The 23,297-nt window shown below is 42.6% G+C and overlaps 1 protein-coding gene across 3 annotated transcripts; it reads right to left on the reverse strand.

The window, feature by feature from the left end:
* Positions 1–376: 376 nt before the first annotated feature.
* Positions 377–19,139, reverse strand: KLF5 (KLF transcription factor 5). 3 transcript variants are annotated; one of them, XM_061367727.1, is made up of 4 exons: positions 18,817–19,139; positions 16,118–16,985; positions 14,943–15,002; positions 377–2,337 (listed from the first exon to the last, which is right to left on the reverse strand). In XM_061367727.1, exons 1-4 carry the CDS (start codon positions 19,054–19,056, stop codon positions 2,159–2,161), a joined length of 1,347 nt encoding a protein of 448 aa, XP_061223711.1. In that variant the 5' UTR covers positions 19,057–19,139; the 3' UTR covers positions 377–2,158. The 3 variants fall into 3 exon arrangements, with proteins under 3 accessions (XP_061223711.1, XP_061223712.1, XP_061223713.1); XM_061367728.1 differs by lacking the exon at positions 18,817–19,139 and adding an exon at positions 18,582–18,715; XM_061367729.1 differs by lacking the exon at positions 18,817–19,139 and adding an exon at positions 17,285–17,439.
* Positions 19,140–23,297: the final 4,158 nt, after the last annotated feature.

A 23,297-nucleotide genomic window follows, 5' to 3' on the forward strand; every position in this document is an offset into this window, starting at 1 on the left:
ACACTATAGGTTGCCAGAACTGAGTAGATTTTACCCACTTTGAAAGTTGAAGAGAATTTGTATATTTTCATGTACCCAAAGGGTACCCTTAATTTACCATCGTGATACTGTGGACAACTGCACCACCCACTTTCAGGCTACAATACACTCCCTTTAAAGTTCTGAGAGCAGAAAAACACGATCCCTTCTCTGTTTCCATTTATTATTTTCATCAGGGCAGGATACAGAAGTGCCAGGTACTTTCCAAGAGACAATCCTTGCTGTGAAGAACGAACATTCTTAGCTTCGTGTTGTTATGATTTCCAGCTCCCAGTGCAAAACCACAGAGCTGTCCCTGTCAGGAGCTACAGAGAGCACACACATACACACAAACACACATTAGGCACTTTGTTTTATTTTGCAAAAAAAAAAAAAGTCTTTATATATAAACCATTTCATTCTCTCTCAAAACATTCTACAACTATACAGCTGTTTGCTCCATCATTTGCATAGGAAATACCACAATACAAAAATAAGGGGGGGGGGAGGGGAGGCAAAAGAAGCAAAACAGCAACCAATTTCTGCATGTTTCCATGTACAAACATTTGAAGCCTTACAAAATTATTTACATCGTTTGTCAACTATTTACATTAAGAGCAACATTTCTAACTATAACAAACAAAACTATAATTTATCAAGTATATGTAAAATTGTCTTAAAAAAAAGGAGAGTCTATCATATACCACAAATAAATAAAGACAAACAACAGTTTTAACAAAGCTAGGTTTTCCTGCAAGATCCTTTTTTTGGTATTTTGATTGTCTATTCTAGCCTTTGGTTGACAGCTTAATGTTACAGCTTGTGAAGTCCAGACACTTCCTAAGTTTGTTTGGTTTTCTCCTGTTGCCTGGCCAAATCCTACATGGTCTAACCTCATGTTTGGCCCTCCATCTACTATTTCTAGGCTGAACATGGTGGATCAAAGTCATTGTTAGCATAAAAGGGCACTGCCTCACTGTCTTCAGTGGAGTTTCAGCTACTTTTGTCAGCAGTAAGTTTTCCCCTGCGTGTGTCAATCTCAACAGTGGATTAACTAGACTGTGCTGTAATTTGACACAAAATTACTGTATCCTTACCTTCTAGGAAATTACATGCAATAGCCACACAAAACTAGATCACACTGGTGCTGAACCAGCTTAACGCGTCTGTATATGAAAATTGCATCCTAAATCCTTCTTTTTAAAGTGATACTAAGTTTAGCTTATAGTAAGAGGTTTAACATTCTGTGTTCCTTGCAACTATCCCCGTTAGTTAAGCTTCCAATGATGACTTTACGATTCATTCTCCATGTCTTTGCCCTTTTAAGCAACTTGAAAACAAAATTGTGTTTGAATATTCAGTGCACACCATTTTAGTTAACAGGTACAACACATCTGAATGTCTAGCTCATTTCTCTGAAGAAAAACGAAGCTGAGTCAGTATAGTTTTGAGAGGTATTTAAATAACTTTTTTTCTGTAAATGTGCCATGTTATCAAATGTAAAACAACTGCCTTTTCTCAGATGATTCTTAGAAAACTTTTTGTATTAAACCTAAAAAGCTGATTTGCATATTTACAAAATCTTTGTCATAGCAAACATGCAACATACAGAACAAAATGTTTGTTCTATGGCTGTTTATGAATTTTTCTATGTAGCTTTTTCCACAGAATGACTTAATGTTTAAGAAAAACCCCCACAAGTACTAAGTATGTCCAGTAAAAACCTGACAGATTACAATTCATGGCTTTTCCACTGTGTTTATTCACCTGCAGCCTCTCATTAATTTGTTTACTAAACATTGTCACAATAATGACAGTGCTTTGGTCAAAACACGGCAAGAGGAAAAAAAAAATGTATAAAGCTGCAATGTGTCAAGACATAATACTTGTGAAGAGATGTAACCTGCTGACTAAAGCCATATACATCATGAGAGCAAACAAATGACTGAACACTCTGGTACTGTGATACAGTGTCTTCCCTTTTTCTGCATAAATATACAAAATATACATTTCCAGTTTCTTTCGAGATTTCTTTTAAATGGGTAACCCATACTCAAAAATTAAACTAACTTTAGTTGCACGTCGAGAGTCAATAGGAAATTGCATAGATACAAAACAGCCTCAACGACAAGTCCAGCTTTCAGTTCTGATGCCTCTTCATGTGGAGAGCCAGGTGGTCAGAGCGGGAGAAGCTGCGATTGCAGACCGCACACTGGAAGGGCTTTGCCCCCGTGTGCTTCCTGTAGTGGCGCGTTAATTCATCCGAGCGAGCGAATCGCCAGTCGCAGCCCTCCCACGTGCACTTGTATGGCTTCTCACCTGAAAGAGAGCACAGAGAAACAACAATGTCAGCTGCCACTCTTCTGGAGAAAAATGATGCAAGATCATATTGCATGGCACTGCTCTTCAATTTAAACCAGAAATAAATGACAATGCAGGAGCTGATGCTTCCTCATTATTCATGTATCTATTCAATAGGCCTCAAACCAACACCCCCTTTGTTTTTCCAGCAAATTTTGCTCTTCTCTCTGATCTCCAGAGGTCCCTTTCAATGCTATCAATTCAGTGTTCCGTGATTTAACATGTAAAATGTAAGAAACCTTCAAACATACATATTAGAGACAGCTATGGTACAGAAAATCAGAGAAAAAAACAACCTGCATGAGACTGAAATACCCTCCCTTACACTCATCTCAGTGTGAGAGGGAGTAGGAGAAAAAGCAGCTGAATGGGACAATCCAGCCTGGTTTGTGACTTACGCTTGCACCTTTTTTAAATGAGTAAATTAAATTATAGAGAGCTTTTTTTAAGAGGTCTGAAATGGAAGGGAAGATTTCTATGAACATTCTTTGTAGTGTACAGATTATTCAAGAGCTTCTGATGTGCAAAGAAAGGGGTACAGTGTGTTACCAACACCACACGGATAGTATTTTCTAAAATGTAAGGGGCAATAAACACTTGTGGTATCCCAATTTGGGCTAGCTATACATAGGAGAAAGTACCTGAACAATCAAAGCAGTTTTAAGAATGTAACATTTAACATATACAATCAGGTGCTTACACAGCCATATTTTAGTGCTTGCTGTATCCATCAGTCTATACTGATGTAAGGGGAGCATGTCATCTTTGAGAACTTGCTGTGTTACAGAAGCTCCAAATACAAGTTCAAACTATCCAGCTAGTCTTGAATACAATCAGCCTGAGCACCTAAAATGATTGCATTCGTCCATTTTAGAACCATAAATGAGGTATTTTAAGCATGCCTGTAATTCATAGGTGTTTGTTGAAATGGAAGAACTATAAAGCCACAAAGCCAAGATGACTTCTGTGTAAAACCAGAACTTTTCGCGTGTAAGTACACCTGCTCAGAAGCTAGTATGGACATGATGTCACCATGCAAGCAAGCTTCATATAAATAAAGAGACTAATATTACCTATTTATAGGCTATTGCTTGATGTTGGTTGACAAAACCACACTTCAGTTGGGAGAATGGATTGTTATCGATAGCCTTTATATTAACTTGACTTATTTGGCAAAAAGAGAAACAAAAATGAGTTTATCAAAGCACCTGGCAGTAGCTTCATCTGGAGCAGAATCAGAACAAGTCTGAGCTTTCCAAAAAGTCTTTTCCAACGTATCTTACAGAGCTTCTCACCCTCCATCAGTCTCAGACCTTCACCCTCGGAGTCTCAATCCACAGCCGAGTGGAGCGACTCCTACTTTTCCCTGGTTTACCATCACACAAGCATGAGGAAGAAAGACAGGAGCCAGTATCCTGCAATCAGACTGTTTGTTTTGTACCAGCTATGCAGAGAACACCATCTGAGAAACTACAAAACATTACTTCAGAGGTGCTAATGTATTATACAGATGAAATTATGAAACTGGTTTTGTCTGGGAGTTTCTACTGCTTCTCTGATCAACTAACTAGCAAATTTCTGTCTACTACTAAGAGCAAAACCAGCCCTTTGCTCACAATGGGGATGTGACTTCATGTAGGCAGCACAGGCACAACCAGGACCAACCTCTACAAGAAAAAATAACCCCCCACTCACCAACCACTTCATTGCATAAACAGCGACTGGGATTTACTGAAATCACAGTGGAAACATATCATCCCTTAAGAAAAACAAACTTAGAGCCTGGCATCTCCTCTCACTGAGTTCAAAAGTATTTGGTGGATAGCAAATCAGAACACAAATCATTACAAATTTCTGTCATAGCTGAATATACTCTGTCTGATGCTGACTGAAGACCAGAATGATCCATCACTGAAGACTCTTTTGCTCCATGCAACATATGCAGGTTAAAATACAGATTTCATTCAAACCCAGTGTGTAAAGCATTTATAACATCAGAGAAGCCAGTTTACATAACACGTTTACTCTTCATGGCAGAATGACAGAAAAGATCTTTATTCAGCAAGGGATGTTCTGCACTATATGCATCATTCTTAATGTATTTAAACCGGGTTATTAATGCTGTTTGTAAAGGATTGCTGCTGCTCCATAGGCACAGCACCAGAGAGATCTTCCGTGAGCACTCTGCATTAAAACACACGTGCACACAGTTTGCACAAAACATTAATCCGTCATTTGAAGCACTTTAACTTAAAGCCAGTGTATTTCTTTCTCTCCTTTCTTTCTCCTTTTCTCTCACGTTGGCTTCAAACTCTTCTTTAAAAGCCTTCACTTAAAACTGTCATATTATACTTGATGCTAAACTCCCAGTCTTGTGATCCTGCCACCCTAACTGCCCACACAGAATATATATATGGTCAAGCCTCTACATACTCCAAACACCTGCTTATACACTTCACATGAGGAATGAGAAACGGTAAAGATAGCAGGAAAACACCACTAGTTGAACAGAAACCTAGCAATATCCGGACCAGACTAGAATGGGGACCAGGAAGTTAAAATCAGTTTCCAAGCCTGGCATCAAGAAGGTATGAAGTATGTGCAGTTTCACCATACATACACTGTACCACGAAAGGAGTCTCAAAGCTGTCCTGTGTAGTTGGTACCTCACCCTGCCTGAGTCCAAACAAAACTGCTGTCCCCTTTTAAAACATTTTCTAATCTGCAAACAGCAGAAGCAGGTGATACGAAGGCTCCTAGCATGCGAACTCTCAGCTGCAGGGAACCCTGTGTCTTGCTAGATGCCACAGCTTCCAAGTCAACGCTGAATCAAAGAGACCCCCATTGAACTCCAGGGGACTCTGTTTCCCGGAGACACCATCTAGAAACTTACCCTGCTGTCCTGGTCTCTTCACTGCCTGCAACAGCCACCAACCCTCCCAGGCAGCAGCGCTGCTCAGAGATAAAACTGGGCTGTGCCATGCACTGACTGCTCCTCCTGGCCAGCCCTTCTGCAGACCTGAGCTAAACCGAGCTAAACCCAGCTAAACTCAGGGGATGGGGCAGGGAACAAGCTGGTGCCTTTATACAGATTGTTTTAACAGTGTTACTTTTATGTACTGGAAAGTAAAGCCAGAATGCTGCTTTTAACCCCTTGCTTTGGCCAACAGTGAGAACTGGAAAATGTATTTTTAGTGCCAGTGTAGAGGCACTGATTATTTTGAATAAATCCTAGGGGTAAAATACTGAATATCTATGTTTGTAATACTAGTTTCCGTTGGAAAGTTCTATTTAAGAACTGCATCAATTTTAAATGTTTTCCTTTTGGGCAAGGAGGAAGGGGGGCAAGAAAAAGAAGGTGGAGATTATTTTCACTCCTTTAAAGAAAGCAGAAGAACAACTAGCTAGCAATATTTTCTACCTACCTATATACATGCTTTTTGTCATTTAGCAGAAATAAGAATTTGGTTTAAGCTCCTGCAGCAAGGGAAAAAGAGCCTCGTGTTACATATTTTCTGAAGTGATCCTACTTCTTTGCTGAGAAATCTGGGGTTGAAGATTTATTTTTAAAAAAGCAGGTATACACAACAAGGGACACTGAACCCTTTATCCCTTGTTTTCATTGCCTAGTAATGTAAGATTTGTTTACTTTAATGATTGTGGGAAATACAGTAGCTGTAAAGTTTCAGAAATATTTGGTTTTCCTCCAGCAATTTAGGGCTTCTATAGGGTGTTAAAACCAAGAATGCCACTGGTCATCAAATGCAAAGGTAGTACAACACAGTTACTGGAACACGATCGCGGTATCAAACAGATATTTCACTGTAAAAGCAAGAAAACAGCTAACTCCTCCACTTCAGGGGAGCTTCCACAGGATTTGTTAGAATGTCAACACTGTTAACTAAAACACCATGGAGGAAGCTGGTACCAATTTCCAGCCAAATAGCACACTCCAACCCTTTCTTCCCAAGCCAGAAATATTATACACAGCACTTCTGGGAAACAGAACTGCTTTCCTTTAAATTATACTTCAACAGGATAGGGATTTCATAAGTTTAATTGGATTTCTGCATAACCTCCTTCCAGTATCACTGATTTAAAATGTTTTGCTAGGCGTATACATCACAAAATATATTTTTAAGTTCTTGAGCTGTTAATATGCATCCATTCTCCAGTTTAAAAGAAATACATTTGTGGAGTATGAGAAACAGACTTGTACTTGAGCACAGAAATTTTAAGCCCTCTTGTTTAGTTTGGAAGCTCTTTCACAGAAAGCACGTAGCAAGAGATAAGGCAGTTTAACCTGAAAGGAGACTATTCTGGTAGCAGTGTGTGTCTGTTACAAAAAAAAAAAAACAAACCCCACACACACTAACAAAAAAACCCAAACAAACAAAAACAAAACAAAACAAAAAAACCCAAACAGAATTGTAAGGATGTCAAAAATATGTCTGGACATCCACATATAACATGCTAACCTAACCAGCCACTTCAACAGATAAAACTATTCCAAGGTAAATTGCAAGTTTCAGGATCCTTGTTGACTCCGCAACAGAACGGTCAGGACCAGTGAGGCACACTGTGGGGGCTCTTCTCTCTTTAATGTATTTTTGGGGATTTAGTGGTGTCAAAGGCACCAATTGCTTTCCAAACACTAATTCTAGCCACTAGCAGTGACCATCATGGCTATGCCCGTTTGGATAAGGTACAGTGCCACCAGTGGTGATGGGGGTGACGGTCATTTTGAAGACACTCTGTATCTTCAACACGTAGCCTCTGCTCAAGAAAAATGTTTCTGTTTAAAATCATGTTTAGAAAAAAAACAAGTCACTGAAAACCTCCCTTAGTGATGAATTTCCCCATCATCAGAAAATAAGATTCCTTATTTCACCGAAGAATTGTGTGACTTTATTTCTGCAATCCCTGCTAGGACAGCTTTCTTTAAATGTAAAGCTTCAAAACAAGGGCCAGATTTTCAAACCTAAAGTTAGGTAACTCTGTTGGTATGCAGAAACCCCAGTACAGGTATTACACCAGCCAAGGCCTGCAACTTTTCTTATTTCCTATTGGAAATTTCTGTCAGAGGAGTGAGTTTGGAGCTTCCTTGAAGACAAAAATGCAGCACACTTGTCAAAGACTCTAAAAAGACAACACCTGATTACTGCTTGTGAGGGTATAAAAGTGTAAAGACACCCCCCATGCCATTCTTTCCATCATTTTAATATTACTTGTTTCTATTATAGAATTATTTCTAGTGGCAAGGGTTCAGCCTTAAGAAATACACAACCAGGTGTGATAAAAAGGCAAAGCATAAGTTTCAGCACTGTAATAGCACCAGTTATACGCATAACCTGTATTATTTTAAAACAGATCATTTTGTATTTTTTGGTGCATTTGCTTTCAATTTTTTCACATCTTAACATCAGTTGTCTTGGTTCCCTCACATGGTGTGAGAAAAAAAAAACAAACCAAACAAATGAAATGTGTTTCCTCTGTTTCAGTTTGCCTGAAATAGGTTTCCCCTAGTTTATAGCACTAAGGTTTTTAACTCTGGTCTCTCCCAGGCTGACTGGAAATGAATGTTGCTGCTTGGGTGTATGTCTACACTCATTCAAAAGAGGTTTTCAGCTCTCAGCATTTACCTAAAATTAGACCTTCCTTCTGCTATTGACTCATTAAAAGCAGCTTGTTGGGGAGGGGAGAGGGGTTAGGGGGTGGTTTTTTGGGTTGGTTTTTTTTGCTCTTTTTAAAGACACGGTTTTGTTGTTTTTGTGGGTTTTGGAGTGTGATTTTTGTTTTGGGTTTTGTTCTTTTTTTTTTTTTTGAGAAATAGAAGAAAGCTGAAATTTCAACATAAAATGTCCCTCAGGTGTTTAAAAGCTCTTTAATGCACTGAAATCCTCAGTTGTCCGAGATGGAGATGGATCAGAGGGCTGACAGTACACAAGGTACATCCAGCTTTTTTTGTGAGTGACAAAATAAATTTAGTCCTTGAAACATCCACCAGTAATACGAATCCATAACATATGCTGCACATTTTTAAACGTGATAAAGCCTCTGCCTAGTATAGTAATGGCTAGAGAGTGACAATGCATTAAGTACTACTTCACGGCAAAACAGCATTTTAAGGAATCCTGTAACAGAGAGCTGTTATACTGTGTAAGGCTGATGACTGCTAAACCAAGCAGTATTTGATCTCTTAACAGAAGCACTCACAGGAAAAAAAAGTAACTGCCTGGTAAGCAAAGAGGACAATCAAGAGTTGTGCATCATTCACCTTCTGACTAGAGAGGCAGAGAAGGCGTTATCTTCTCCTCAGCGCTCCTACCAGTGCTTGAAGCACTCATTTTGCTAAGTGTTGTCTTACGCAGCTTAAGGATTACTGGGGAATCTTGACTGGCCTGCGCGATGGTTTATTTTCTTTCTGGTATAACATTCTGTCTTAACAGAGGTGCTCTCTCTTCAAGGAGATATGCAAACAAAGAGGAAAGGAATTTTTTTAAAAGTAGGTTCCATGCCATCTGGGGTGCATCTCTGTGTCTACACATCCTGTGCTGAAGAACACATTTCTTCATATATGCCCGTGGTGCAAGAACACACACCAATAACACTGGCTCTTGTACAGTCAGGTAAGAGGTGCTCTTAAAATGGAATTTATTCAACATGTACTGTAGACTTCCAGATCTCCATCGACTGTATGCACACACACACAAAAAAAGCAATGCATTAAAGCAGTTTTAACTCAAAGCGAAGCACTGTACACTTGCCAAAATCAAAGGTTTTAATATGTCTTTAATCAGAGTTGTTAGAGATCCTGAATATAAATAATGCAAGCTGACAGGACAGGAATGCTGCTACCAAGATACTCAGACTAAACTAGGACATTACTTAAATGTTTCTAATCTTTCACCAATGGGAGGTGCAGGTCATCTAACAAACAACAAACACCATGCTACCCTGGAACAAGGAGTCAATCGTCCCAGTCAAGCTCAGAAATAAATTACAGTAAGGAATCTCTAATCAAATAATGGAAAGTTTTAATCACTGGCAATTACTGTGAAACTTGGGACTATATTAGCCTATGTAGGGCGGACTGAAAATGAACTATATTTAAAGCTGGTCTCTTAGGTCAACAGTTGCCTTATCAGGAATCAAATATCCTGGAACTGAAGTTTAATCCTCTCAGGGAGCAATTGACAGAAAACAACAGTTTTTTTTTAAGCTTTCATGCTTAGAGGGACTTTCTAGGCTTTTAATCAGAAAGAAAATATTAGGCTTTTCTTTTCAGTATCTAAAAATCTAACAGGAGTACCCCTCACCTGACACCTTGGAATTTAATTCCTGCTTCATAAAAACTGTGTGCTCGACGCCGATGTGAATGGCCACTAATACTTCACTAAAATTTAGGTGTGTGTTGCTAAGATTTCACCCTCTTTTGAACAACACATTCAAACACGTCTCATTTAGCTTATGACTACAGATAAAGAACCGGATCAATTAATCCCAAGATCTGCAATCATTCACAAAGTGTTTGAAAAAAAAAAAAAAGCACATTATTTTCCCTTAAACTGTGGTTTGCACAGGAAAATAATGTACTTCCATTTCTCACACAGGCAACTAATGGATTTAGCAGAATTCATAAATAAAAGATACCAACATATTCTCCAGCAGTGTCTAGCAACACTGCACTTTAATGCACTTTGTCAATAGTTTTATTTAACTTGCCTCTATTTTTCCTTATTGTCTCTATCAATGATGGCATTTACTGACACCTCCTTAAACTATAGTCTGTGCAAGTGACTCATCTAGCAGGTTAAAGCAGCAGAATCTGCACAGAGGTATTACTTAATAGCTGTTTTCATGATGCAAAGATTTTTCCAGGATGAGATTTGCTATGTACACAGAATGCTGCAACCCTGAGCAAAGCTGAATCTTGAGGCCTCCACTCCCCACTTGTACACCAGAAGAGAAATCCCTCACATAAGACTCAGAATTGAGTCAATACATGTTTTCAAAAGGTGCTTTTTTGCAGCAGGAGTCCAGCTACTGCTTGTCCTTACTTCTGAACAACGGGCATCCCAAACTCCCAGGCAATTCTGTATGGTACCACCTTTGACAAGCATCCGCATACAGCTATGGTAAGCTGGGAGTGTCAAGTCCTATGGGCTGTGGAAGTCTATTGCACACAACTGGTCCTAATACTGATGTCGATCAGCGCCTAATTCTGGATCTATTGAGGCAGAGATCTAAAATAAAGATGTTTAACACCTTGAGGAACCACACAAGTCAGCAGCTGTCCCATGCTTACATAAACATTTGAAATAACTAGGAACAGTGGAAGTATTTTGAGTGGATCTCATTTAGAGAAATGCCATTTCTCTTCAGTTATCTCAGCTTCCACTTCCCATCACCAAACTAGATCTATAGATAGAGATGAAATAGTTCTGCAGTTAATGCTTGAAACTATTAATGGCAAGCCCACCATGTGACCAGACAACATGCCTGTACAAAGACTCTGTATACGGAAAACCAATATGCAGCTGGAAAGTGTCCTCAATGTGTGTGCCTTGATGTGTTCAAAACAATGACAGATTTTCCTCTTAAAACCATACACAAGTCTGAAATGTGCAGCTGTTCACAGAAATACTAAAAGAAAACCCCCACCCTGGAGCCCACAGCTCTTCTGCAGCGTTACAGGTAGGGCCCAGGTAAGGTATTCCCCACAGTGAATATCAAAGGCTCAACTTCCACAGTGAGTATATTTAACGTTAAGAAATCTAACAGGGTAAGTTATAGGAATGCTGTTTCTAAGGGAGTACTTGATATATATGTGTACATACTCAGATGCCAGAAAAGGAACTGAAGTTTATCTACAACACGCAAGTAACTGCTTTTCAGTGACATTTGGCACATTATAGCTGCTATGCCAGAGCCTGAAGGTGGTTTTACTGCTGGACAGCCTGCAATAAATGCACAACCCTGTCCCCGATCTATACTGTAGTTGCACAATGCTGGTTATGAAACAAAAACTTGTTCCATGACTAACAGGTAAAGTTGTTTTAAAAGAAAACTCCCTGCTTCAAAAGGTCAAAATCTCCAATCTGTTTTGAGAGATGCTCCAACAGGTACCTTAGCATACTGAATACCATTTTACCTGTTTCAGGAACAAATAATATCAAGGTAAGATGTCACACTTAAGTGTTTTGAGGTATTAAAATGTATCAGACATCTGCTTCAGAACTGCATGGAGATGGATACAAAATGTCCTGTAACTTTGCAGCATTAGAATCTTTGCTCATGTTCAATTTTAGGGTTACCCAACACACACAACTAAAATTTACTTCACAATTTACAAGTGCTACAGCATTACTTACAGGCAAAAAAAACACACACCTGCTTCAGTGCCAGGTACTCCTTACACATTAACCTTGCTTCGCTCATTAGTGAATATTGGATTCTTCATCAACTACAAACGTTCAGTGTAATTACACTAAATCAGCATAACTGCACCAGCTTATACCACCTGACATGGTGCAAGGTAAACACCTTGGGCACACCCAAGAAGAAAAATGCAATGGATTTTTCTTTTGCCCATTTTCTGTAGTTTGATTTAATTGTAATTTATGAAGTCTGACAGTGTGTTCAGATCTGAATTAAAAAAAAAAAAGAAAAAAAAAAAAAGAAAAAAAGACCACAGCCTACATTCCACCTATCAAAAATAACATTTCCCTTAGGTTTGCTCTCAAAGAATGCCTACTAAACCCAGTGAAAGCCTTTCAGAAGAGAAAGGCTGCTAAGTAAATACTGTGAAAAGGCTGAGATTTTCCAATACAAAAGGTAAACCATACGGTTTGTCTTGACTTTTAATGGCAGACAAACTTTGCTGCAGGCTCTTTTATTTTAAGATGACAGATTGCTGAAAAGGGCGGGAACTGGTTGGGATGAGAGAGAGACTGCAGCCAATTTTAAAAGGTATTGTTAAGAAACTAAGAATAAGGAGAAAACAACTTCAGTGGTCCATGATTACTAAAGAACGGGTTTAGCCAGATAAACAGGTCTGCTATACCTGAAGGGATTTGAAAGAATATCACACACAACTTTATTAAAATGGATTACGTGACACTTGCTTTAGACTTTGAAGGTAAAAGCTTCACAGAAGTCCTTTAAAAAAAAAAAAATTAAAAAAATAAATAATCAGAACTTAATAGTGCAGTATGAATTCACAGTGCTGGGGGATGGGATGCACAGAGGTACACACCCAAATTTAGCCCTCGGCATGAAGCCCTTCTCTTTGGAGATCAATAACAAGATTCCCCTGTGCTCCTGGGGGAGCTATGCAACTTCACAGGTTTCCCCGAGTTTGCACTCATTTACTTTAACGTTCACTTAATGGATTTACAGTACTGGGTAAGTCAGAGATCTTCCCCGTAATATACATTTCAACCGTATGTTAAAGCAGAGATCAGAATTGCTGCTGGAAATCTTCAAGTATTAACTGAATATTCAAGAGAGTTAAACTAATGCAAACTGTGAAATAATGCAGGTAACAAGATACAGACTCACATTCTTGCATGTAATGCACACCTTAGACAGTTTATCCCTTCATTCACCTCCCCAGAAGACCCTTTGTGTTAACAGACCTGCTTAAGTTCACTAGATTTTTATCTAAAACAACATTCTTGTTTCCATGAATACATCAGCTCCTCTGACCTCTGCACATTCATCCACATTTCTAAGGTCAAATATCTACAGGTAAAAAAGTGAAGGAAACAATAAACATTAGTGACCCTAAGCAATATATGTTAGCAACATGGTCTGTATTTTTGTGCACACAGGTATTAAGTTTATACACCCTACAGTCATTACCAAACAAAAAAAAGATATAAACTGATTTTAAAAAGCAAATGAGTACATTTGAAATGCTGACTATATAATTGTTCATACTTGGACTAAAGCTTTGCTTTTATCTCTCTTCCTAGTTATCGTGTTAATAGCAAGTGAGATATTTAAAGCTGGTATTTAGTTGCTGGCTAAAGTGCGCAAGGGGAAATCACACACCCTTAAATTTAAAGATTATTTATTAAAGAGCAACAGGATTATACTCTCCGAGATTATTCAAGTCTAGAGCCTCATGAAAATATTCCCTTCGTACTGAGTTTATGTCTAAGGAGTGACTACATGTATCTAAAATATTTTTAACAGTGTTCTTGCTTAGTCTATTACTAATGCAAGGCAATAACATTTGTACCATTGCTTGTATTTTTGACTGTGACTGCAGCACAGATAACTCCTTCATTTATCAAAACAAAATTTCTATAGTAACATTTAGCCTGGAGATACGCAATTTCTTTACGATAATCCAACGATCCATTCAAAATAGCTGCTGAATAGAACGCCTTGTTTCCATAGAGATAGCGAAACATTTTGTTAGATCATAGCTCATGTTAAGTTTTGTTCTGACTTACGATTTAAACTTAGGTGAAACCCCATTACTTGAACGGCACAGCTGCAGCGCCGACAGCCTGCCTCAATAAACAAGTTGCTTCAACTGTGCCTCGTGTTTTGCTCTGAATCAAGGTCCACACAGAGAAGAGGTGGGGTTCACTCTTTGTTTTAAAAACAGGAGTCGCAGCTCTCTCATTTATTTACGAGATCAGTCATGTGCATTCACGGATTTAGCATGAGCAGTTCTGTACAAACATCCCAGCTAAGAACTGTCCTAAATAGTTACAGGTACGTTGTTGGTGAGCTACGTTTTTCTCCCATTTCCCTCCTCCTTCCCCCTGCCTTAGCAGGTGAATGCTTTGGAAAAGCACCTAGGGCAGGAGGTTCCACCTTCCAACCCTGTCCTCTGTCTGTATGGCTCCTGCACCCACGCACAAGCAACACTGTACCCAGCTCTGCTCCATGTAGGCCCACCAACAGGGACTGCCTCTGTAGCTGCTGGCAGAATTTGATTGAGGTAGAAAAACCAAGCGTGACACACTGACACTTTAAATTTCCTCCATTTTAATGTCTTTCACTGACAACAAATTAAGTCTCTTTTTGAAAAATAAATATATAGAATTATCTGACTTAAAAAAAAAATGCACACTTAGCTAAGGAAACAGAAATATCTTGGGAATTTTCATGACATTTCTGAAAAAAAAAAATCTACGACTAAATAATTCTAACAGGTCAAAGAAAAAGCCCAAGCCAGAAAATTCTACCTATTTAAATGAGTCTTGAAAATTCTAATGTGTTCGCTATGATTAATTCATTATTCAGGGGAAAAAAATCCTTTTTGGTAACATTTTATATTGAAAAGGAAAGCTTCATCTGTTTTATTCTTACCTATTTTATGTTCTGTATTATAAAAGGTTTAAGTAAACTGCAGTAAGAATAAAAGCAATTTTTCTTCTCATTGACCGAACCCTAAAATTTTTCTTAACTGAACAGCCAGCCTGAACCCACAGCACTCCACAGAAAGCAGGGAGAAGATGGCAGATCAAACATGCTTACTTTCTCAGAAAATGTGTAAGCCATGAATGAACAAGAGACCATGAGATATAGTGAGTACGTACCCGTGTGAGTTCTCAGGTGCGCTTTTAAGTGCGAAGACTTCGTATAAACTTTTGTGCAGCCTACAAGACAAAACAAAAAAGCAGAGAGATATTTCAGCAGGGAGAACATTAACACTCCATGTTACATTTAGGTGCTGGGGTACTAGCTGGTTAAGTTTAGCACCTTATGGCACCATCATTGTTTAGAATTAAGATTTGATACAGAAAGCTCCTAGGGCTACGTTGCTCTATGAGAAAAACGCGTGTTTCTGGTAGACTTACTACCTTGTAATGTAGGGTAGACCAACAGCTGCTACAGTCTACGTACTGTAACACCTGCTAGGTAAGTTAAAAACTCAGAGTAGAACTTTGTTTTTTAAATATTTCCTAACGGATTTCAGCAAACCAGACTTGGAGCCACTGTCACCCAGGGTTCAGCAACACTCTCCCACTGAGCATTTATCACAAGGCACACTGAATGGGTAATACCTCACTGAGAGTTATGTTGGTAAAGGGGGAGGTAAGACACAAGCAGCAGCTTTTCTCTTTACTCGGATGGGCATGAGCATCTTGTATCTGGGATCACGTACTACATGGCAGCACAGTTTATAGCCAGGTCCATCTTTCCTTCAACACAGAAAAGTATGGAAAGGAATCCGTCTGTGGACAATTTTCAGAGACAGCTTTAATGGATTTATGTGGGCAGCTGAATCCCATTTGTAAAACGGAAGAAATGGCCATGGCCTCGGCTACTGGGAGCTGAAATGGCTCTTTCAGCGTGAGCAGAATCTAACTGAGCTGTGATGCGTTGGACAAAGTCAGCCTCTGCTTCATCATGGGCATTAGGAAAGTGCAGGCAGGAGCTGCATGGTCACACTGACTTACATTACAGGAGGTCATCATTTTTATTGTTTGAGTTTTTTTTCCCTACAGAGTACAATTTTCATACCATGGTAAAATAAGCTCAGGTATTTAAGAGAATTATAAATGACATGAAGGGTGTATATTATTTAAACCATGTGAACATGTGCTACACAAAATAAAACTATAATAGAGAAATTCTACTTTGGCAAGGAAATGTTTGATTCTTCCTAGGTGCAGACTACAGCTAAAGAAAAACCACTTATACCCCATCCACAATTATTCCCGCGTTTTATTATTGCAAGAGCTGGTATTTTCTGACACAGATCGCTTACCGGGATAGTCACAGTAGTGGATACGTCTTTTCTCCAAATCTGGGTTACTTCTCCTGTTGTATCTGACTGGTTGGATGTTCTGGGGGGTTATGGGCAAAGCTGCTGGTAAATTCGGATTGTGAATTGCCAGCTTGGAAGCTATAGTTGCGGCGTATGACGGAGGAGGGGTTAAATTCTGCAGCATCTCTGCTTGTCTGTCTGGACTTCCAGGCTCAGAGCTTGGAGGGGAAGGAGGGAAATAAGTGGCCTGCTGCTGCAGAAACTGGTTTGGCATGGTGTAGGTGCAGGGGGGAATGCCCTGGAACTGTTTCATCGCAGTCTGTGGAACAGCCGAGGAGAGCGTGTTAAGGCCCGTCATAGCTGATGGCATGGAGACATTGTTAAGGGAGTCCATCACGGCTGCCTGAGTAGTAGTGTTGGGCATATCTAAATCCGGTGAGCTCAGGAGCTGATACAACTGGCCTTGCTGGGGTGTGACAGAAAGATGAACGTCTGGAGTAGGAAGCTCCTGCTTGATGAAAATGTTGTTCACATCAGGGGTCTGGTGGGAGCTGAAGATGCTGGTAAATTCGGGGAGGGCCTGAGTGGGGGGGGCAGGGGCAGTAGTTTCGCTCTGGTGACTGAAGACGGCGACTGGCTCTGTCTTGATGTGGGTTACACAAGGTCGCTGGGATTTGTACAGGCCGGTTCTCAGGTGGCTGATGTCGGGGAGGAAGACGTTCATGTTGATGCTGTAAGGCAACCCTTCACTGTCAGTGAAAAACTGGTCTACAACCGAGGCACTGTCTCTTCTGTATTTCTTATGCTCGGGGATGACGGGGACAGGCGGGAGCTGAGGTGCCAGGTATTTCTCCATTTCACATCTTGTCTACAAAAACAAAACAGACCATAATCCACATGATTTGTTACCATCTGAGAAAGATAATGGCATGCAAGTCACGTGAGGCTTTGCAAATAAAAAGCAATACTGTTCAGCTGGCCGCAAGCTACCTATGGAGGAAGCTATAAACATTCACGCTAATGAAAACCTGTCTTTTATAATCGGCGTGATAATCAACATCAAGGACAAGGAGAAAAAGCCATGGCGTTGAGTCATTCATGCACAGCAAGCACGAAGAGCGACCCTAGATTTCAGCGCACGGCAAACTTTCCATCTTTTATGCCTACCAGACAGCACGAGGTGCAGAAATGACAGGCACTCTGCCCTAATCTGCAGATCTCCTGCTCTGGAATTCACTGCTGGAGCAGGGTGACTGCCTATCTGTTTCACCCGATTCTCTTTGAAATGCTAACTCTGAAAGCCACATCCTCAGCTGGTTATCTGAATGCTAACACTTCAAATAATGGTTTGGGGTTTTTTCTATATATACTTCCAATATATCATCACTTTTTAACCAAAGGCATTTGATTAAAAATACGACACCAAAATGTTAAAGTTATAAATAATGCCAAATAAAAAGAGGACGGGTTGACTGCCTCAGAGTACTCGTTGTGTGAAGTGTCTCCAGCACTATACTTTAAATAAAATAGTAATCTATGCAGTGTATAATTGGTCAACAGCGTGATAAACATGTCTCTATCCATGCCTCGGTCCTAGGAGAGCTCTTTAATTACTGGGAAATGATTCCCTTAGCGTAGTGGTGCGAGGGAATCCGTGGGTGGCTGGAGCCCGATCCACTGCTGGTACAGTCATCGGCAAAGCATTTATCACGCACTCTCCAGTGGGCAAATGCTACATTCCCCCCTGCCCTGTCAAGAGAGCGCTCATACCAGACCCGTTTAGCGCCCCGCAGGAGAAAGCAGCTGACAAACAGCAACTTTGCCAGAAAGTGGATTTTTAGGATCTTTCTTCAAAGACCCCCGGTAAACACCACAAACAAACAGAGCCGCCTTTCCCGTCCCTTTGATCTGGATCTGCCCCGACATGCCAGGCTACTTTTTCCAGCCCTTGTTTACGAGCTGAGGGCAGCTCGCTTTGAAGACTTATTTATTCACTGGGGAAGGCACCACCGAAACGCAGCTCCCGTCAGGCCGCTGCCCGGCACCGGGGGATTCCCGGGACGCCCCTTCCCAGGGACAAGGCTGACACCCCGCAGCGCCAGGTCCGTGTCTCCTCACGGCCGCAGCCTGCCGGGTACCGCTTCTCAGCGAGCACCCTCCGCGGGGCTACGGACGCCGCCTTACCCTGTTAGCTCCTCCAGCTGTTTGCCGGTGGATCCGCTGCCGGGACGGGCAGAAAGTCCCGGGAAGTCCCTTCTCGCCCGGTGTGCCCTGTCCCCGTCCCCCCCTGAACATGACTCCTAGCGTGGGCGAGGGGACAGGCGGCCGTTCTAATCCCGCCGCCGGGCAAGCAAGCAGGCAGCAGCTGCGGCTTTCAACACACCGGCGGGGGCAGCCCCGCTCCCCCCAGCGCCCCGTCAGCCGGCCGGGAGCCCGCGCCCCGCCTCAGCCCCGGCCGCCTCACCGGGCTCCGCCGGCGGGAAGGCGGGAGCGCTCTCTGCTCCGCGCAGGCGAGCTGGGCGGCGGCGGCCGCCCCCCCCCTCCCACACCCGCCGCCTCAGACTGGCACGTCGGGGTCCGCTGCCCTCGCCCCGCACCGCGGCCCCACCCAATCTCGCCCGCCCGTCCGTTCCTCACGGCCACTCCCCGCCCGCCCGGGCGACGGCCGGTGGGCCGTGAGGGGGGTGCCCACCGCCTACCTGTACCATCTCCTCCGCTGGCAGGGTCGCACCGCCGCCACCGCCCCCCGCGTGCTGCTGCTGCTGTGGCGGTTGCTGCTGAGGCGGCGGCGGTGGCTGCTGCTGCTGCTTGAGGTCGTCCCCGGGGAAGATCGCTGCGTCCCTGGCCCCCAGCACGGGCTTGAGCTGCGCGAACACCGGCTCCTCGGGCTGCTGCGCGGGACCCAGGCGCGCGCTCATGGTCAGCACCCTGGTAGCCATGAGGAGGGCTGCAGGAGGCGGCGGGTGCGGTGCGGACGGGCTGCCCGCCCCGGCGCAGGGGAACTGCCCGCGGGCGGCTCCGGGCGGGCAGGCAGGCGGGCGGGCGGGCGGGCGGGCGGGCGGTGGCTACTCGTGCGCTCACTCCCAAGGAGCCCCAGCCCGAGCGCGCAGCCACTCCAGTGTCGTCAGTGCCTCCGCCTGTACCTGGTCGTGGGTATCTACCCGGTGACACACGCCCGCCTCTATTTCACCCTACTCCACCCCCGGCCCCCCCTACACCCCACCCAGCCCGACGAAGGGGGCCGGCCCTGCGAGATGCCCTGCCTACGGGGAGCGCGGGCGGCTCCTCCCCGCACCGCGCCCGCTCTGGCCCGCCGTGGAGTGCCCGGACTGGGGAAGCGCGGCGGTGGCCGGGTAGGGTGGCTGGTACCGTTCCTCGGCCCGTCCCCGGTCCCGGCGGTCAGCATCGGTGCTGCCGCCGGCGCTGTGCCTGTGCGCTGAACAGGCAGGGCTCAGTACGGGGAGGGACGGACGGCTTGGTGCTCGCAGCGAAGTGAAAGAAGGTTTTCAACAAGTGCGGCGGTCTGCCGTGGCCCCTCTCGTGCTTTACTATTATTTATAAAGAAGCGCTGCTAAATGCAGACATTGGAAAATAACCGTCTGCCCTGCCTTTCATCTTCAAAAGGGGTTTAGAGGCAGTCATTCAAATTTATTATTTTCTGTCCCGAAGGCAACTCGTACTCCAAAACCTGCTGCTAATACACTTCGGTGCTGTAATATACATCTTCACCGTACGCCGGGGAAATGCTGTTACAGAAGTAGCTCGGAGGAGGAGGAAGAAGGGGAGAGGAAAAGAGCGACGATTGTCTCCCCACCCCACCGTCCCGTCCCGGTTCCTCCTCTCTCTCCCCCCCCCCCCCCCCCCCCCGATGAGACAAGTTTCTATTTACTTGTTTTGAGGTGTGGTTTCGACGCAGAGCGTATTTTCCCATAAGACACAGGACGGTGAGTTAAGCTCCTGCATGTTTCACTGAAGGAGGAGAAAAGGGAGGGACGCCATCCTCTAGTGCAACACGAAAGGGCTCACATCGTATGGGAAAAGTGCAACACGTAGCGGAGCCTTGGAAAAAAAAACAAACTTTCCACCTTTCTCCTGGCCCTGCAAACCTTGCAGCGCTGGGAGAAGGTTTGTGAATCCATAGAGGTGTTGGCGACCTCCCCCTCCACGAATTTATCCCCTATCAATTACAGAGAAGGCTGGTTTTTTAGATGTGAAAAAGCACTTTACTGGTCAACCTGCCACTCCTCCCCTTCGCTTTACAGTCCACAGTGAGAACGTCTCAGAGCCTGTATGCAGAGAGCTAATTACAGAACCAGGAAAGAAATCGGCATAACATTTCTTTACACAAACTGTCTGTTTAGCAGTACGTAGCCGCTTGATGCTTGTTATTGCTAACATAGATCCGGCTACTCCCGTCAGCGTAGCATTTTAAGTCACGCAGGCGGATTTCCATCCAACACTAACACGTTTAGACAACATGCGACTTCAGTGACTTTTTCCGAGGGCTGTGGCTGACGTTTCTTTACCCATTCTAGCCTAGAAACAGGTGGTTTAACCAGCAGATTTTAAAATCATCTTTTGTTTCTATGTGAATGCCCTTCACATAGCCCTAGTTTAGGGGTTTTTGAATGCCCTTCATGTTCCCTGTTTCGACCCAGTTAGGATTTGAACTGTGCTTTTGACCGTCTGAAACGATACATTTAGTATAAACTGCTCAAACAGCTTTAAAAATGCAAAACTAGCAACACAGCACTACACTGTCTGGAGAATAATTTGGCTGTAATTCTTCTATATGAGGCACAATAGAGCTAGGCTAAATTGTATGGCTGTAGTAACTGAAATGTTTCTGGGACTTGCATGCTTTAATTACATGCTCTACCTCCATCTGATTAAATGAATGATCTTTTCAAAATCATTTTCTTTTTGTTTTATATATGTGGATTTATAAAGGGACAGCTCTGGCAAGCACTTTGGCAGGTTAATTAAAACAGTATCACTGAGTAAAGCTTTGTGCATACTTAAACATTTTCAGAAGCAGCTCTGAATGTGTTCTAATGTTTTTTAAAAGGATATAATTAGGTCTGAACTGCAGGTAAATAAATGCAACCCCATTGCTATGTTTTTGTGCTAATGATGGGCCCTACAGTCTTTCGTCAAGCAACGGTCAATGGAAGATTACTGAAGACTATATAATTTTTAAAAGGTGATTATTTTTTTTTATTTAGGCATTTCTATTATCACTAACAATTAAACAGGCAAGTCAGATCAACTCTTGTTCCTGATCAGTTTCTCTGCTTATCTAACCTACAGAGTGCAGCACTATTGAAGCTTACAGATAGTCTAAATGCATGGTTAGATCCAGACAGAAAAATTACTTGATAGCCTATTTTAAGAATTTCCATTGTTAGATTTTGTACTTCCTTGAACAAATAATTTTTATTTACAAATTTAAGGTCAGTAATAAGCTGCCAACTAATGTCATCTCCTGAATTAAATTGAAATGAGAGTTTGTTCAGAATTAATCATCGGGGGGGGGGGGGGAAAGAGCTTAGTTATAATTATTTGGAACGTTTCTGTTTCTTCACTGATTTTGCAGAGTTAAAAGTGAGATTACACCTTTCTGCAGCAGAAAACCAAGTAAGCTCTTTAAAACCTGGCACAGTTCTGTTTGCATAAGACTTTTGTCAGGCATGTTTGGGAGCTACGGTAAGTGATCATTCCTCTGCAACACAGCTCTCTGAGCATCATAAAAATGACAAGTTCTTTAGTCACTGTCCGTAGAGCAAAGAGGGGAATAGAACACTGAGAGATAAGCACCTTGAGCTGGATATGTGAAAGACACCTTGCAGTGTCTTTGGTCACTGATAAGAGCAGTGCAATGCTCTGTGCTTGAAAGAGCATTACCAGGTTCCATAAAAAAGGGGTTAAACTTTCTGAAACTATGTAAAAGCTGCAGGTTCTGAGCGGGCAGGGATCCAGGCTTTCTGAATGAATGTACCTCAATTACTTTGAACTCTCTTGTTCCGTGCATTCCTGTTCACTTAGTAGTGCTATACCCATGAGGGGAGACAGGAGAAAACAAGAACAAATGTCAAGTCCCAGGCAGTTGGGAGCTTGGCAGCAGTGGAGCACAGCACTGCCTTGTGGGAGAGGGGTTGGGAGCAAAGGTGTTCGGGATGGGTGCGAGGGGGGACGAGATGGAGACAGGCTCCATGGTTTCCCAACTCCTTGTCTCTGCCAGACACACCTCTTAGAGAAGGTACTTGTGTTCCTGGTGGGGAGGAGAAGGGCCAGAGTTGATGGGGACCTGCACGTGCATTGTTTGTGGGGGCAGGGGAGGAGTGGAAAGACGTTCACAAGTTGTTTCATAATGGTGAGGTGAGGGAAACCTGAAGACCTCAGCTGAACTGAGCCAGAGCTGGAGCAGTAGGAAGGTGGCTGGTAATGATTTCAGGAGCTTTTAGCACATTCAGAAGTTGTTCTCAGCAGATGCTCACCCCTCTTTTTTTTGTAAACTTACCAGAAAAGTGAAAATAAACTTTCTTCTTGAAAAATCAGTGGCTAGCTGTACTTCCGGCCACTCATTAGAGTCCATGTCCCCAAGGGAAGAAACGGTTTCTTTTCTTACTTTAGACTTTTGAAGGAGAGCCAGTACCATAATTTCATGTCAAGAAAGTCGTTATTTTTCTTATTCTAATTTTCCACTAAAACCAGGATTGCACTAGCCCTGAGGTGCCATCTTAACTCATGACAGGCTTCGTGAATGCCGCTCGAGCTATATAATACAGCACCGCCACAATGAGGAATGTAGCAGGGTGACTTTCTGCTAAAGTTAATTGGAAAATCATGAAATGATAGTCAATTGCAGTGTACCTTTACCTGTTGTTATTTCAGGATTAGCTTACAGAGGTGTTCCCTCTGCTTATGCAGATTTTCATTTCACTTTAGTGCCAGACCCTGCAGAGAAAAAGATATTCCTCCTGAAATAACAAATGGCACTTCCTTAATTGAGTCAGACTTGCGTTTGAAGTAAGAACTCCCTTCATCTTGACTTCTTTCCCTTCTTAGCTGAATGAAGATCTTACTGAAAGATGGCTCAGTAGTCATCCAGTTCTATCTTTCTGCTCTGGTGTGCAAATCTTACAATGAGGAAAATATCTCTAATTCTCCTTTGTACAAG

Source organism: Neopsephotus bourkii, unplaced genomic scaffold (assembly GCF_033783945.1).
Source record: "Neopsephotus bourkii isolate Nb327-2 ecotype Australia unplaced genomic scaffold, CSIRO-AGI_Nbou_v1 NB_1394, whole genome shotgun sequence".
NCBI classification, from domain to species: Eukaryota; Metazoa; Chordata; class Aves; order Psittaciformes; family Psittacidae; genus Neopsephotus; species Neopsephotus bourkii.

Excerpts from the sequence above, each read along its gene's own strand:
- KLF5 (XM_061367727.1), bottom strand. The coding sequence starts at position 19,056 with ATGGCTACCAGGGTGCTGACCATGAGCGCGCGCCTGGGTCCCGCGCAG. Across the intron at positions 16,986-18,816 it reads CAGCGGAGGAGATGGTACAG|ACAAGATGTGAAATGGAGAA; the intron begins GTAGGCGGTGGG and ends TTGTTTTTGTAG. Across the intron at positions 15,003-16,117 it reads CCACTACTGTGACTATCCCG|GCTGCACAAAAGTTTATACG; the intron begins GTAAGCGATCTG and ends TTTGTCTTGTAG.